The 18,266-nt window shown below is 35.0% G+C and overlaps 1 protein-coding gene across 3 annotated transcripts in view; it reads right to left on the bottom strand.

Moving 5' to 3' along the window:
- The window catches only part of LOC306879444 (neuronal growth regulator 1-like), a 109,315-nt gene that overhangs the window by 80,878 nt on the left and 10,171 nt on the right, over positions 1 to 18,266 (bottom strand). For all 3 annotated transcript variants that reach the window (XM_079432393.1, XM_079432394.1, XM_079432395.1), the window contains exon 2: positions 8,268 to 8,506. In XM_079432393.1, coding sequence (XP_079288519.1) covers positions 8,268 to 8,506 — 239 coding nt within the window. The remainder of the gene's footprint in view (positions 1 to 8,267; positions 8,507 to 18,266) is intronic.

Below are 18,266 nucleotides of genomic sequence, written 5' to 3'. Positions count from 1 at the left end.
TGAGATGTGGGGCCTCTGCAGATCTTTAAACTGAACATGTTCGAAGAAACATCAGTTTCATCATCATGCCATATATTCTAGAACTTTCTCAGTAAATGCTCACCTTGAGATTTGAAGTCTTTTATTGCTGTTTTTTTTTTTCCAGACACTTCTTTACTTCTACAATGCAATAATGGTAAAATTGTCTCGAAACAATTGAGCTTTTTGAGCTTATAAATTGGCAGGAAAAAAAGTCCAGAGGATTTGGTGCATTGAAGGAATATCTCTCATTACAGCCCAAGACAGTTTTGACTTTCATTACTGGTCTTGTGTGTACCACCTGTGAATACAGAGTATATTATCAGATGAAATGAAACCCTCTCTGTATTTTCAAGTAGCTGAAAAGCCAAAAGGACCAGTATGCATTGACACTCCACTGAAAACGGCAGCATAAACAGATGCAGAGTTCAACAAACTATCCCGGTATGCTCTTTTAACTATCACTAAGTTCATAATGAAAACACGCGTTATTTAATCTCAAGTTCAAAGTCTGACCGCGATTTGACTTCTGTGAATCCTTTCTGAGCGTCAACCTCAACGCTTTTGGCCATAGTTATTTTTAACCTGTTTATTTCCACTCAGCCTGTTCAATTGGTAGGGTAATGATGACAAGAGAAAAACAAGACAATGCTAAAGCCCTACCCCAAGGCCCTATTCAAGACAACCTGATGCTTTGTTTTCCATTTAATTCATTAACTGCTGCACGATTGTCATGTTTGCCCATTCCACTCTAATTCTCCCTTCTCTCCTCGGCGGGAGGCGCTGAGATGGAGCTGCCACAGCTGACGGTGGAGGCATTATCAGCCTCTCAGCCCCAGAGTGAATAAATAAGCCTCTAATGATGCCACCTTGAATTACTGAAACGCTTACAGCTATTAAAATGCAGAGTTTCCTCTGAATAAAGTGGAGTACATGGCTTGCCTTTCTATAAATTCTGACAGGTTCTCCAGGGCTGACTGCTGCCACCCAATTCCAAGACCCCATTGCTTCACACCTACTACCAGCCCACATTCCAATTACAGAGTTGAGGGAAAAGTGGGCTCCTGTCATAATGCCGACTAGTACAGAGCTGAGCAGAGACAGGCAAAGAAATCAGATGCAGTCTTATCTATTTGTTGTCTTCCGGCTGAAAAGGAATGAAAAAAACAAAACAAAAAAAGTTAAGGCTGATGTTCAATAAATGGACTTGTATGTTACAGCATCATCTAAATATTTATAGCATAAATGAGGTGAATTCTGATTTTATATATGAGGCCTCTGCATAGTAAATTACCAGTGGAATAGGCAGTACAATAAAATATGCACTATTGCACAGCTGAGCCCTTCATTAACCTTTAATATCTCTTGCATGCCATGCCAAAAATACACAGAGACCACTGTAAATTAATTTTCCCTCTCCTTTCCACAAGAACTGCTGACTTATCTTTAAATGACAGAGTAAAACATTACTATATTACCGTTGAAATCAGCATAGTTTATGAGTTTTCACACTAGAGCTTTTAGTTCGTTTGGTCTTTTTTTGTGTGAACTTTGGTGTGCACAAGTTGCACAATACGCAGTTGGTTTGAATGCAGTTGGGTCTAATTTGTGGAAGAGAACCAATGTTGATGACGTATAAATGTTTATTATACAATAATGTATTTCTAATTGCTACTATTCTCCACAGAAAATTGCATTTTAGCAACTCACATTTTTCATTTGTCTTACAAATCATAAACATAAGTGCTGTTCGTGCGTTTTTCTTTATGGTAGTAAAACCAAAGGGAGTTAAAAAAAAAAAAAAAGTTTCCATTTCTTTTGCCTTCTCAAGAGATACAGCATTATGTAGCTAGTTGTAAACAGCTGCTGGTATCATACCGATGATGCAAATCTACTGCACTTTTGTGAAAAGCCTTCAGTCTGATAATCCTGTTATGAATTACTTATACCATATACCAGTTAAGAAGCTGTTAGGATAGACATTATATTCATTGAATTGAGCCGAAAGACACTGAAGGTAAGTAACAACTTTGAATATAATAATAAACTCTTGTGTGTCCTGAACAACCCTTGTGAGTTACAATGCGGCTCTGTTCCAAACGCTAGCAAGCTGCCAACATAGGCAGCACTTGAAGAAATCACAAGCACAAACCCAATGCTACGGCTGTTTGAAAAGGTAGGAAGCATGATTATGCTGCTGTCACGGTGTACCCACGAGGGAGGAACAAGGAACGCGTCGTAACTCAAATAACATACTTTACTGGAGACAGGGCAGGACAAGGCAAGGCAGACATCAAACACCGGGGAGTAACGAGTAGACCAGACGAAATGGCATTACACAGACAGGACTTAAAAACTAGGCTAATTAACTCAAACACACCTGGAAACGAATAAACTACTAATGACATAACGAGGACAGGAAACAAACCAAATATGGGCATAGAAACACAGGGCACATGTGGAAACACAAGACACACACAACAGAGGACTGACAGCTGCCTTCTAAGAAGCATTCTTTTTTCTAAACCAAAGAAAATGAAATAAAAATACATCACATGTATTCTTTAATAAAAGAAGGTGTTGTAAGATGATGTATATAATTTAAAATATAATTTATGCAATACTGAAAACATTGATAAAAAAGAATCAAGTCTAATTAAAAAATGGCAATTATACTCAATATTTGTGTGTGCTAGTGTATACATTTTTATGCTTATTAGAGTATTATTTTGTTAGCCTAGCAACATGCTAATACCAAATTAGCCTTGTGTTGGTAATGTGTTTCAAATCAGTTAATATGATGCCCTAAAGAATTAGTTTACCCAAATTTGTCATCATAAAAGATTTGGAGCAGATTATTATTGCATCACTTGCTCACCAGTGGATCCTCTGCAGTGAATGGATGCCATCAGAATGAGTCCAAACAGCTGATAAAAATATCTCAATATTTGTGAAAAAGACCATCCCATGTTGTCTTCATATATCAAAATCCAACAACATATAGATAGAGGACTTATAATTTAGCCAAAGTAACAGTTTGAAGTGTATTATGTTTAACATAATATCAGCTGTTCAAACTTTCATTCTGATGGCACCCATTCACTGCAGAGGATCCATTGCTGAGCAAGTGATGCCATGTTCAATTTCTCCAAATCTTTTCCAGTGATGAAACATATTCATCTAGTATGGCCTGAGGGAGAGTACATTTTCCGCAAATTTTAATTTTTGGGTGAATTATTTCTTTAATAGACAGCTTAACAGGTTTTTAAACAGAGTACATGCTGGGAATACTCCTTATGATTCATCCATGCACACCGTTACAAGGGAATACTGAATATTTTGATCCAGTGACTAAACTGGGATACAAATATGCACATGCATTTTAAATATACTCGTGGCTGGAAGTGGAAATATGCTACACTTGCAAAACTGCCAGATTCCAGATTCATTCATAGTGGTTCCCAATTCCCCATACAACCTGAAGGCTGCTAAAACCAACCAACTTAGATCCCTAATTAGGTGTCATAGACAGAAACAAAACACAAACCCTGACAGGCTGCTCTACCCACTGGGATTTCTTCAGTTGGTATTGCCACGGAACGTGAGACAGTGAGAATGTGCACGACCCAGTACATGAGCTCTCTTGGTACAACGTGTCCATTTGAAGAGTTAATTGAAACTGTAGCACGTTGAATCTGTGCATGATTAAAAGGAATACCATTTATAACATTCTGGTGCTCTTTGTGAATATCGGTTCCGTCATGTATACATCTCTTATTTCAGATATTAATACAATATAAAAGGTACACAAGAAACATTCTGCTGTAGACGCGTTGCTTTGTTCTCCAGCACACTGACTGTATTAGTTCAATCTATAAGCAGGAGTGCTTACAGTATGAACAGAGATATCAGTGAGAGGAATATTGGGCATTCATGAAAGGATCAACTTTCACATTAAAGACTTTGCAGAGTTGCTGTGAGGTGCAGACTCACTGGTACAGAATCTAAAATGAGGCTTAATATTTCATGACATTTTAGATGAAGTTCAAAACATCTTAACCTAGCTTAATGATGTTCCAAAAAAAAAAACGTCAGCAGGCTGGATTGGAGAACTTTAACTAGTGATACCAGTTGTTTTTGCTTGATATATACATATGCATGTGTGTGTGTGTATATTATATATATATATATATATATATGTACATGTATGTGTATGTATATGTACATGTACAGTATATTAATGTTGACTGTCACTTTTGATTAATTGAATATTATATACTGTATATATGACCCTAACACACTATAATCAATATTATTATTAATTAAGATTTCCTATTAATTAAATAAAATTACTACATATTGATTTAATTGCCCAAAAGTGACAGTAAATACATTTGTTGCATTGTAATAAAATGTTTCTAATTTAATTTTAAATTTATATAGAAGGAAAGAAGGACAACAGTACAGAAGTATATCAGAAAACATAAAATAAAATACAAGGCTAGTAGCAAAATGATAATTCAGTAATTTCAAGAACATTTTATTTTATACTCCCAACAACAGCAGACAGCATTAGCATGAGTTACTAGCATAGCAGCATTTGAGAGCGAGTCAAGGAGAGGTGATATCCTGTGAAAAATGACTTAAGATTTCAGTGTGTTCATCAAAAAAGCTACTGTGACTTCAAAAGACCTAGAAGTTCAACGTTAAAGAAATCCTTGAAATGTAGAGCTATATCTCACTATATACCATGATAATCAATGTTTCTTCCACAGAAGTCATTCTCTTCAAAACACGCCACAACAGAAAAGTCTTTTTGTGCTCCGTTTCATTGTTACCGCAATACTGGAACGCACGCAGTGCCATGCTGCCTTATTTTTTTGGTTCATCTTTCACAATAAACAAAATGGTGGTTGCTGATGACAAACAGGCCATCACTCCTGATATTTAGCTAAGTTAGATGTATGTATTGCTATGTGCAGAATAGCAATACATTTGATCTGTCATTCACTAACTGAGCACATCTATAAAATAATAATATGATGGTCTCAAACTGCTCTATTTAATGGTGACTCACTGTGGACTATGACAAATGGTACTGTCTGGTAAACAAGGCTAAGATTTAAGTGGTGGAGAAGATAGGTGATTATTCTCCAAAAAATGTGTGTGGGCTATCCTCATTCGATCCCTACAAAACAAACAAGCACACTCATTCTCTGATGATGCCCAGTATTGACCCGTCGGCTAGAAAGAATGACCTAGCAAGACTGTTTCGTCCACGAAAATGTGCAGGATGCATCAAGAGAGCTCGAAGAGACCACAAGTACAGTCTGTTCAAATTTCACAAAGGACAAACAAGACGTTTTAATCGTATTACATACGATTTGGTGTTCCAGGATTTGTGCCACTGTAAGAGTCAATCTAGCAATTTCATTTTTGATACAATTCTGCAGGAGATTAAGTTTACCACTCACCGATTCCTATTACAAGACCGCTGTTCATCATGTGTTTCCTGTCGCTTTTGTTCTGTCTCTTTAGTTGTTGTCATTACCCCAACAGTGCGTGTATATTTTCTTACCAGTGCTTATTAATTACCCCAGATCATGTAGAGATACATGCAAGTAATGGATTCTATTAAGGACAAAAGATCCATCATGATCATGAAACAGCCTTCGGCTAAGAGAGTGAAAAAGGAGGACATTCATTTTGTTGATTATAATTACATAGAAGAGACTCAGCGATGGGCTACAGGTTACGGCCTCTAAAACTACACTTCTTCAGATATGATTGGCCTGTATTAGTCGGCTTTATCTCAAGGAGGGTTAGGGTGCTTGCAGTGATCTTTCTCTAGTTAATTACAGACAGTGGATTTATGCGGATAAAAAATAGCAATTTTGCCACTGCTGAGAGTCAGCACCTTCTACTGAGGTGTCAACCTATAAAAGAAACACAATACGAGCCCACCAGAGAATTTGGATAAATATACATCCTTAAAATATCTTGTAATGACTAGGATGTTTGATGAAGCCAGCGACCAAATATCTACATAACAGCTATGAAATATTCATTAAAATCATCAGTTTTGCAGCAAACAGATATAGTGCCTAAATATGAATTTCTCTATAAAACTAAAATTGCAACCAATTTAAATGAGCTAATAATTTTAAAAGAGTTGGAACAGATGGTAAAGGAAAAGCAGCCAACAAGGGAACTGGGATACATGGGAACTCCTTCAATATAATTTAAAAAGCATCCCAAGTGGCAACTCATGAAACTGCTTGAGAGAATGCCCAGATTGTGCAGAGCTATTATCAAGTTAATAGGTGGCTAAATTGAATAGCTAGTAAAATAGATATGAAGTCATAAAAACGTCAATAAATAATTAGTAATATGTGACCCTGGACCACAATACCAGTCTTAAGTCGCTGGGGTATATTTGTAGCAATAGCCAAAAATGCATTGTGTGGGTCAAAATTATCGATTTTTCTTTTATGCCAAAAATCATTAGGATATTAAGTAAAGACCATGTTCCATTCCTTACTGTAAATATATCTAAACTTCATTTTTGATTAGTAATATGCATTGCTAAGAACTTCATTTGGACAACTTTAAAAGCGATTTTCTCAATATTTAGATTTTTTTGCACCCTCAGATTCCAGATTTTCAAATAGTTGTATCTCGGCCAAATATTGTCCGATCCTAACAAACCATACATCAATGGAAAGCTCATTTATTCAGCTTTTCAATTTTGAATTTTGACACTTAAGACTGGTTTTGTGGTCCATGATCACATATGTAAAAGCATATTCCATATGTAAATATACATTGTAATATATAAATGCATAAAAGTACATTCTGTTATCCGTGAAGAATACATAAAAACAATATATTTGGAAACTACACAGTACATACACACATATATGTGAACACATACATACAAACACATTTATTTTCCTAGCTAAATTGCAGAACTCTAACTAGTTTTTATTAAAAAAAAAAAAAAAAACGTCTCCACAAAAACAAGACACAAATAGCATACCTGACCTTTGCTGTTATTTATTTTAATTGACTGTTTATAGCGAAATCTGATTATTTTTTTCATACACATAAAGCTTATGTACACAAGTTCTGAGAGCAGACCTCAAGGTTATGCATATTCACTGAGAAGAGGGTATTATCAGGCAGACATGTACATCTTTATGCCAATATTTGTAGCTGGCAATTGTAGGTTTGTTCAAAGAACAGCATTGGTGGAATTCTTCTCATAATGACCATTCAGTCAGGGAGTTAAAAAGTATTGATTAGAATAGACGGCCAAAGATAATATGCAACGCTAACAACAGAATTAATGTTTTCCTCACTAAAAAAAAATAATATACCATATTAACCAATGCCCATTTAACACAATAAAAAATGAGGCTTGCAGAGTGGCCATTTGCATGAACTACTATGATGTAAAATGTTATTCCACATGGACATTATCAGTAATTATGCTGCTGAGCAGGATGGAAAAAAAATAATAATAAATTTCCTCCATAAATTTAGACCACAAATGAGTCACTCCTCTGAAGACACTCTAATTTTTGCAGTTTACAGTTACTTTTGACTTATTTGCCCACCGTGAAGAAGAAAATTCAACAAAACATATGAAAGGAACAATCCAACTCCATAAAAATGTACATTTTAATCATTATGTTACATAACATCAAATCTCTCTCTCGATCCTGCACTCCAACTTCTATCTATAGCCTATAGGCTAATTCACAGACTTTACTCTAATTCCTTAAAAGGGGGACACACACATGTAGAGTTAGAATCCCTATTTACATAATGAAACATTAAAAAGGTTTTTACTAACGTTTGATGATTTCATAGTCATTAGTAACACATTCAATCCATATTTTCAGTATGATTGCAAACATGGAAAAAGTGATCTAAGCTTTTAGCAATGGTGTAAAATTGCATGCAGCGGCCTAAAGATTCAAAACATTTTTGATATTTTGACAGAGCGGTTGGGCCTTTTGAAGTCAAAATATAGTGTTATGAATATGAATGTAAACACAAATTCATATCACCAGTATTAATAAATATTATCAGCAAAGAGGACAAATGCAATACTTCAGAGCTTCAAGTCCCTCTTCAAAACTAAAAACCAAACTAGGTGCAAATATAATGCTAAATTAGTTTATAATCAATAAAAAAACATGGCAAATCGTGATGAAATAAGCAGTTGTTGATGAAACACTCACCTTTTACAATTAACTGAATGAGTTTTGGGCGTAGATTACGTTCACTTTGTATCGAGCAGGTGTACAAGCCCTCGTCCGTTACATCCACTTTCTGTATCTGTAAGCTGTATTCATGTTTATCCCCCACATTTGATACGATGGACACGCGAGGATCCCCTGACCACTTGTCATTCCCTGCGTAAATGATACTGGAACGATTCAACCATGCTCCTTTTGAGATCCCATCCAACAGGTAGCATCTGAAAACAGAAAGAAAGCAGATAATTAAAGACACCCTGTGGTGAAAATCAAGCTTTTAGCATTGTTTACATGTCTATCTGGTGTTTTTAAAATGCTTCGAGACAAACCATGTCCAAATTCATCAGTCAACATCATTGCTGAGCATTTTTTCGCTAAAACTCCAGTGTACCAAAGACATTCTCAAAAATGTGGTTTGATACAGGATGTTATTACAATCATAAACATGCCACCAATCCTGTCAATTTGCAAGGTGGGGCTTTTCATATCATTAGCTGTTCGAGATGTTTTTTGTACCATTAGGGACACATTGTTAGCTGACATTGTATAGAGAAATACATAAAATGCATTACCATTCTGATACATCGATTTGTAGATGACACTGCATAACTTGCAGTTTCAGCAGAGATTAATTTGCATATTCATGATTCCACGTATACTAAATGAGGTGAGGATGTAGAGTTTTATTCAAGCAATTTTCAGGCATGAAAAAAGTTTTTCATGGGCAAAATGTTTATGTCATTTCGATTATCAAAGATGAGTTCAAGGGATAAAACTGGGACAACGGTATGTAATTTCAGATATATACAGGTCAAGTACATATACACCAAGAATATGATTTACAGACTGCAAAAAATTAAGAAACAACTCATCTTTCTACGTATAACACTCCAAACTGACTAGTGGAAGCAAATAGAAAGAAAGAAACAAAGCAAAAATGGTTCAGATCTTTTTATGTTAGATATTGAGGAAAGTTATACTAAAATGTTTAATAAACACGACTTGCAAATCATACAAACTACATCAGTCCCTGGTATGCAAAAAAGCAACAACAACAAAAAAATAACTATTTAATATTTAAAGCAGTGGTTCCCAGCTGGTGGGTCGTGACCCAAAAATGGGCCGTAGGTCCACAGCACAGAAAAAACAAGGTTAAATGCAAATAATAAAATGCAACTAACTGTATAATCATGCATTTAGGACAGCAAATTAAACAGGCTTATCAACATTTCAAGAAAACGCTTAAGGAGAAAGGAGAAAATGCTTTCCATTTCTTGTGTTGTTGACGTCAAAAGTTATGCAGCCCAATTAAACTCCACAGTATTTTGGTGCAAATGAATTCATTTAAACATGACATGTTCAAATTGACAGTTCTGACCGATAAACAAAAGACTTCTATTTGGCATCTTGGTGTTTGTCAGCAGCGGTGTGAGCGTCTTCTGTGAGTTATTCACACCGGATACTCTTGAGGTTAGAGGTGAAATGGGAGTCAACATATCCGTCAGTACACTGCAGGTCTCATCTCACTGTCTCAAAGTTGACTGGATCTTTTGGAAATGTGCAGGATATGTTCTCATGCCACTCAACAGCAACCAAAAAAAAAAACGATGTTGTGAAACAGGATTTAACTTTGTTTCACAAGGGCTTGTTAAAAAGTGTACACAGAATGATGAGACAAGTTTTAAAACGATACAGTTGAGTTACCATTATGCATGAGAAAAGCCCACTTGGGAATGTGATTTAGAGCAGACCTTATTAAAAATGTATTGATGCTTCTAGAATACAACCTTTTAAATTAAAAACATTTCATAATGTCAAATTGCATGCCATGTACATCTTTGTAAACCCAATAAAAGAAACTATTAAAACATTCATTATTGTTATTATTAGTACCATTAGTATATTCAATCTGAAATGTATGACAAACTATCTGAAATATTAGTGATATGTCATAATTTGTCCATTTTATGCATGCCACATCCCTGAATTTCAATGACAGATAATAGAGTATAACTTATGTAGGCCTACATTCACATACATACAAAATGAACAGCAATAGAGATGATATATTCTTCACATTAACATTAATGGCACAAGAGATATGAGACGGTGCAACAGTTTTTACACTTAAATAAATAATTATCTAAATAAATAAATACTTGTGCTAAATAGCACAGATATATAACCATGACTTCAGATTAAGTGTTCAACCAAACATGCACAACTACAACTGCAGAACTAAGGATTTTGCAAATGTTAATGCTCAACTCTGTCTTATAAAACCCAAAGTTATTCTTTTGAAATGTTTAATGCTTTTAAACATCTCATGTCATTTCCATATTCCTTGTGCAAATTAGGAGTTGAGGCAAAAGTTGTAGTTAATAATGAGAATTGGTCCCCAAACTAAAGTTTTTTTTCTCTATGGAACATTAAAAATAAAGACATTTGGAGAAATGTATTTTTTCTTCTTTTTTTTTTGTGTGCATACAATAGAAGTCATTGGTAACCATGACTGACAGTCACATATGTAGGTTTGGAATTACTTGAGGGTGAGTAAATTATGACAATTTTTAGTTTAGAATGGATTATCTCTTTAAAAGCATACCTTGCAACACTAAGATTTATAATCTAGCCTAATTAATGTTATAAAATCAGAGTTTTGAGCAAAGAAAGAAATTATTGATTACAAATAGAACAAATATTTTCCAAAGTGCTACTAGCACTACACAGTTAAATGATATTAACATTTATAAAGGCAAAAACTCAATAGACCACTAATAAATTACGTAATACAAACTGATCAATTCTAAATTATGTGCTACAAGCTAAACTCTTTTTATTTTCCTGTAAAAGCTCCTCAGGCAGACTGCTCTACATCACTGACACTGAAGGTTTCATCACCATTTCTAACCCCTGAAACAGCAGGATGGCTGGTGTCAAAGCACCACAGAGATATACTCGGACATACCTCACAATAACTCCCCACAAAGGCATAAGTGCTTCCTACTGAGGTGTAGGCTACTGTGTAAGAAAGAGTATGGACCTCCATGTGTGCTATATTTCCTTTGTACCGCCTGGAAGGAACAGGTGGAAATGTTCAAAGCTGATTTTATGTGCCTACTAGCATGTGCTAGTCTTTGAACCCTTGGACTGAAGGACTTGTGTGTGAGTGTGTGTGTGCAGAGATCATTCACTAAGTGTGTTTTCAGAGATCATTCACTAGTGGCTAGCTAGACCCATGACTTTCTACAAAACACTTGATGGTACCTTTGACTTCCATTTCTTCTCCATAGTAAGGAAGTCAATGAGGACCATCAACTGTTCGTTTACCTCAAAATATCTTCAAAATATAGCATTTTGTGTTCAGCAGAAGAAAGTAACTCATAGGTTTAGAACAACTTGAGAGAGAGAGAGCAAACGATGACAATTTTCATTTTTGGGTGGACTATTTATTTTACTGTTATTTATATAGCAGTAACAACCTGACTTAATACTTTCTAATTCACGGCAAATTTTTAGCCTGGTTTTACATTTGTAATATGTATGATATATATTTTTAGACATATATTTGTTTTGACATCTTTCCTACCATGCAAAAAAGTACTTTGACATGCAAAGTAGATATTTATCATGAAAAAAACAGATTTTTATTAAAATATCACGTTTCTCATGAGCATCTTTCATATCGCAGGCAGCGGTATATAGTAGAAACGTCAGCTTGCTTACTGACACATCTTACCCCGCTGTCCCCACTGCAGCCCTATGTATTTTACATCCAAATATGTATTTTCAGGCCAATGCGCATTGTTACCATTTTAAATAAGCATCTGCTCTCAAAGTCTCAAAACAGCAGAGAGAAGAGACCGTAATCAAGTCATGTTTGTTCTTTCTCTTTCCCCGAAATTTCCCTTAATCATCTTTATTCATCCCTTCAAAGCACTGCTCTGTGAAGCTCATGAGGGCAAATCTCTTCACACTCATGGTGGGATTTTTCATCTCATGATCTCTTCAGAATCCATCGAGGCTTTCCACTTTGTGGAACATTGATTAGGTCTTCATCTGGTATTTTCTGATTCAAAACATGATTTCTGCAAAGCAGATTCACGAGGCCTTTGTTTTGTTTTGGCTTGAACTGCAAGTTTTTGGATTTGAGGCATCTAAAGAACCGTGCCAAAGATAAGTTAAACACACCGAATCTGTACTATATCCTTAAAACACGCTGAGCTCCACCAATTACAGTTGTTGTTCTACAGATGTACTGGGTGTTTTCTGTAATCTAAACTGGATTTTCTTTTCATTTCGGATTGACCCAGATTTCTTTTGTTCTTCTGATCACTCCTTCCAGCTGAATGATTCTCTAAAGGTATGTTTTCTGGCAGGGCCTTTGGGATGGATTCCACTTAAAGTTTAAACAATTCTGAACATACACTGTGTTTATTTGAGAAAGATTTTCATTTTTGTATTTATTTTTTATAAAAAGTAAGTAAAATGTATTTATATAGCACCTTTCACAGACAAGGAGTCACAAAGTGCTTTAAAACACTATCAGTAAAACAAATCGAACATACAATCAAATATAAAATAAAAATATAAAAACAAAACCAATTTGAGACAAAATATCTCAGAAATTTAATAACAAACAAACTGTACCGTTAATAAAAAGCTTGTCCAAAGAGGTGCGTCTTTGGGTGTCTTTTAAAAGATTCTACAGAGCCCATTGTTCTCAGTGTTAAAGGGAGAGAGTTCCAGAGCCTTGGAGCCACAGCACAGAAAGCACGATCACCTTTTGTCTTAAGATGTGTTCTAGGAATAGTTAGAAGGTCCAGGTCAGAAGACCTTAAAGACCGACCAGGAGAATGTGCATATAATAGATCCTGAATATAGGAAGGTGCCTGACCATAAGTAATTACAAAAATTTTAAACTGCACTCTAAAAGCAATAGGCAGCCAATGTAGGTCCTTAAGAACAGGTGTAATGTGGGACCTCTTGCTGGAACTAGTCTTGAAGCTGCATTCTGTTCAACTTGTAGTCGCTCCAAAGACGATTTGTTCAAACAAGTAAACAGAACATTGCAATAATCTTTTTTTGAGACCAAAGATCTAATCTGAGCAATGTTCCTGAGATGGAAAAAACATGAGCGAACTACAGACTTTACATGACTGTTAAAACATATAGCTCTGTCAAGGATGGCACCCAGGTTTCTTATGTCACTGCAGTCAGACGATGCTAACCCCCCCCCCCATAACCTGCTTAATCTTAGGTGTAATATTATCAGGGGCAACGATCATCATCTCCGTTTTATCATTATTAAGCTTTGAGGGTTTTTTCCTGTTGAAATGTTTTTTTTTTTGCTTTGTTTTTTTGACAGAAATTAATACTTTTATTCACCAAGCATGCATTCAACTAATCAAATTTCACAGCAAAGACATTTACAATGTTTCTATTTCAAATAAATCTTTTGAACTTTCTTTAATCAAAGAATCCTGTGAAAAATGTATAGGCTAACCGTTTCCACAAAAACATTGATAATAGGAAATGTTCCTTGAGGACCAAATCTGCTGTTAATTCAGCTTTGCCATCACAGGAATAAATTACATTTGAATATATTAAAATAGAAAACAGTTATTTTAAATTGTAATGATATTTCACAATATTTACATAAATGCTTAAAACTTTTTTTTTTTTTTTAATATTACAACATCTTACCGACCAAAACCTAGAGTGATAGCACATATACAACACACAATAGGAATGTATCAGTAAAAAGCAGTATTTATCTATATTTGTTTTTGCTTTTATTACTAAAACCTTTTAATGCTTGGAAAAAATGCCTGCAAACCCCATTTTATGATCAAATTGGGGAAGCATTCAGGAGTGAAATGCCTCAAACGGAACCGCAACCTCACAGATATTCTTCCTTCAAAGCGGAACAATTCAAGCCAGCAGGCACACAACCAGGGTAGTTTGGGAATGGGAATAGGGAACAAGGTTTTGGAAAGGAAACAGCTGAAAATGCACCTTCCAAACTTCTCTCTGTTCGCTACGCTAGTTTCATACAGTGGCTGCAGCAAGCAGCAGACAGTATTTGAAACATGTTTGGCTTTTTTCCCTCACTGATCAGCACAATGTCAGGCAAAATGAGAAGTCGTTTCAGAGATGGAGCAAGTTATTACATTTTGATTAAAGATTAGAAAGACAATAGCATGCAAAGATGAATCGCTCAAAATAAGAGCAGGAACAAGTAAATAGGGTCAATTTTGATTTCATGTTGACTTCAACGTCAGCAAAATACTTCCACATGAAAATTGCATTACTAGAGTGAATCATTTTACAAAAGACATTTAAACTGAACATCAGAGAGATCAGAGACAGAATGTCACTGGGATTGCAGCATCCTCCTCAAACCCCAAAGGAGCATTTTTTTCCCCACTATTTTTTTTATCTCTTGTTTTTTCTTTCATAAGACATATGTGCCTGTCTGACGTTGACCCCGCTGTTCATTTTACGTGTGCCAAAGAAAGCTATTCTTTTGTCAAGTCCAAGGATTAAAATAAGATTAAGTCGATCCCAGCCAACAAATCTTGTCTCACAATGTGCCACAAGTTCTCAACACCAGATTAAATGTAAAAGCCAAGCTATAATATTGTCTCTAATGTGTTGAAAACCAACTGGCGACATTCCCATAAGCGCCTTTAGCAATGAGAAATTATGATAATTACATCTGGATGTACGTGGACATGGAAACTAAAGCTATTGGCTGCCAAATGCCAAACAATGGCCAAAACTAATAAAGATGACTGAAGCTATTAAAATGCTGCTTTAGTGCACATAGGTCGTGATTTCTAAAGGACAGTGGGTTTTTTTTTTTCTTAAGTTTTAATAAATGAAGCAAAATGTTGCAGCTAACTACGATTTACCTCTAGCTCTCACACACACATACACATACTCTCACATGCATGCACAATATTATCTCAACATCTGCTATTTCAAATGAACACTGTATCTCCTGTGTCAAAATTACCCATTCGAAACCGGCAAAAATACATCAAAAAATTCACTAGGGATCTCAGCCTCCCCTAGCCATCTGTGCTCCAGTCCAAACCATCAGACAGCTAATAGTTATGGTTATTACAGTGTTACCTCTCAAAGGACAAATTTAAAGTTTTCATTTGGATTTCCATCATATTCGGATTCCACTCACCTAAGGCTTTTGTAGTATAATAACTATACTTTCCTGTCAACGTGACTGTTCTGAATAGGTCTTAACTTGGACTTGATGCTAATTGTTTATTCTGTGTTTTATTCATTTTATATGTAAGTCAGGAAGCAGAGCATCATGGTGAGACATATTTTCATTAAATATAAAATCGAAAAGCAAAATTATTCATCATCAGTCATCAATTATATGTCACAATTTCTCAATAAATCATGATTGTTGCTATTTGCCTGTTTTATGACAGACAAATGTATAATTCCTATTAGTGTTAATTTCATGGTGAGATTCTATTCGCTCTAATAATTAGGGTGGAGTACTTTATATATTTGTGCTAAATTTGTTGCAAATATAAAATAATGCAGGTCATTATTTTGCAGTACTTTTTAAACTCTTTTTTTTTAAAAGGTCACACTTTATTTGACACTATTAACAAACCATTAACTATGACTTTTGCCTCAATTAACTCTTAATTTGCTGCTTATTAATAATTAGTAAGGTAGTTGTTAAGTTAAGCTAAAAACTAATAAACAACCAATATGTTTATAATAGGCATGCTCATAAGAAAACTAGTTAGTGAGAATTGTTATTTTTAACAATTGAGAAGAGTTATTTTAACACTATACTAAAGTGTTGCAAAAAAAAAAACAGAAGATTGGCTTGTGTGACAATTTAATGGAGTATTTCTTTAAAATTGCATCCCAGACTTTCATAAATAGTTCAGCCACTTAAACTAAATTAACTACTGTGTCTCTTGATTAACAGAAAATTAAAGACAATTAACAGGATGCATAAAAGGATGGAAATAACTTCATAAAAAAGAATTGATTAAATCCACTGCAGCTAGACAAATGAAATGAGAAATTATTTCTTAATAAACTTTTTATATATAAAAATATTTTTTAAATTATATTAAGACACAGGCCTATATGACGGGGACATGCTGCATAGTACTGTTAACCCATCCAACCAGTTGTGAATATTGCAATGATTTAAACGCACTTTTAACCTGCATTACTGCAAGACTGAAATTCAATGATGTGTTAGCATAATCATTTAGAAAAAAAAAAAATTTATAATAATTAATTACTATTGGTGCATATGAAATAATCATAATTATTCCTTGTGTTCACTTGCTCCTAAACATTTTGAATTTATTTGGCAGCAAAATCTATTTGGTCATTTTAAGCAATTCCCCAGCCACAAATTGGCAATAAAATTGTCTTAACCTATATTTTTGTTTACTCGCCAGGCTTGTCTAATGCTAATACTAAAAGCAGTGATACATGAGCGATGAAAAGGCGTGGACACAGTTATTTTTAACCTTATTGCATATGTATTTGTAGGAGTTTTCTGTTCAGACGCAACATTTATAGGAGCAGAGTATTTAAATAAATAACACAAGGTGATTTACTAAGGTTTGAGGCAGTCAATAATTTACTGGTATTTGCACCTTTATTTGACACCCTAAAAAAGCATGTACCTGTAAAGATGAAAATACAACTGTCTGCGACTACAGTCTAATGTGATGTACTTTCACTTTATTTAAATATTCCACAGCTCTTTTCAAACCCTCATTAATGAGCTTCTTTCCTGTCTAACACTCTGTCAGAATGTTCTACTGTAAAGCAGTCGTAGGGCACAACAAGCAGCGAAAATATGTATGTGCTAAACTAATTATTAGCCAATAAATCAGTGGCGACTGAAATCTAACATTTTATTAGCCTAAAGATAAACATTATTTAATCACATTGCACAATTTTTTTCGCATATAAGTGTGATTTACTAGAGGGTAAAGCCATTCCAGAGCAAATAATAATGTTATGTACACTCAAAGGATTAAAAATACAGAGATAATACAAGCGCCTAGCGCCATTATTTAAATATATGTGTAGCCTATGTCCTTTTTTTGCCATTTTCTTGTAGCTCCAGTCTAACGTCAGGTTTCAAGTGTGTTCAAGGCAGTATTTTCAGCTTTTAGAAGGTGCAGCTTTTCTGTAATCTTTTGTGACAATCTCTCTGATACTGGGTTAAAACTGTCAGAGTGTCACCACTGTGAAAGTGGTAGAGATGCATCCGTTTGTTCCATATATGCAGCTAAATACAGTGACGCCACTCTATTAGGCCTTATAATTATACCCCAAAAAGCTATTATAAAAGCTATCATTACAATAATTATACACAAGTGGTTCCATCCAGGATGATTTGAATTCCTTGTAAAGCTGCTTTGGAATGATTTGAATTATGACAAGCGACATACAAATATTACTGAATTGAATTGAACATGACAAACAGCATATGTGAACAAGAAGCTTTCAGCACTGTACTAAACGAACGGTATGTGAATAAAACAACAGAGACCGGCAAGTGTCTCACAACTTTAATTCTAATTCCTACAACAAATACTGGATAAATTATATGTGTGAGGGCCCACTGGGACCCTGCCATATTTTGCATGACCTAATTCTGCTCACTGCCTTCCTTAAGTGACATATTTCTTGCAAGCCAGCACACCCTTTGCCACCTAATGTAGTGGAAGAACTAGGCTATAGAAAAACTCGATCATTCAGCTGATGCTTTCTTTGCGCTAAGAGATATCATCTCAGCGCTTCAAAAGAAAACGCAGCAAGTGAAGGAAACTCGTTCTTTGTGGTTTTCATGCAAGTATTGAAGGTGCTAACTGTCAGAAAAAATCAGCCTCGCTGATGGATCATGACATAAACTACAAACAGAAGATATGTACCAGGTTGTCGTTTATAGCAAGAGGA

This window comes from Barbus barbus, assembly GCF_936440315.1.
Source record: "Barbus barbus genome assembly, chromosome: 13".
NCBI lineage: Eukaryota > Metazoa > Chordata > Actinopteri > Cypriniformes > Cyprinidae > Barbus > Barbus barbus.
Note: the sequence above shows the minus strand (reverse complement) of the source record. Positions and strands in the feature narration are given on the sequence as shown.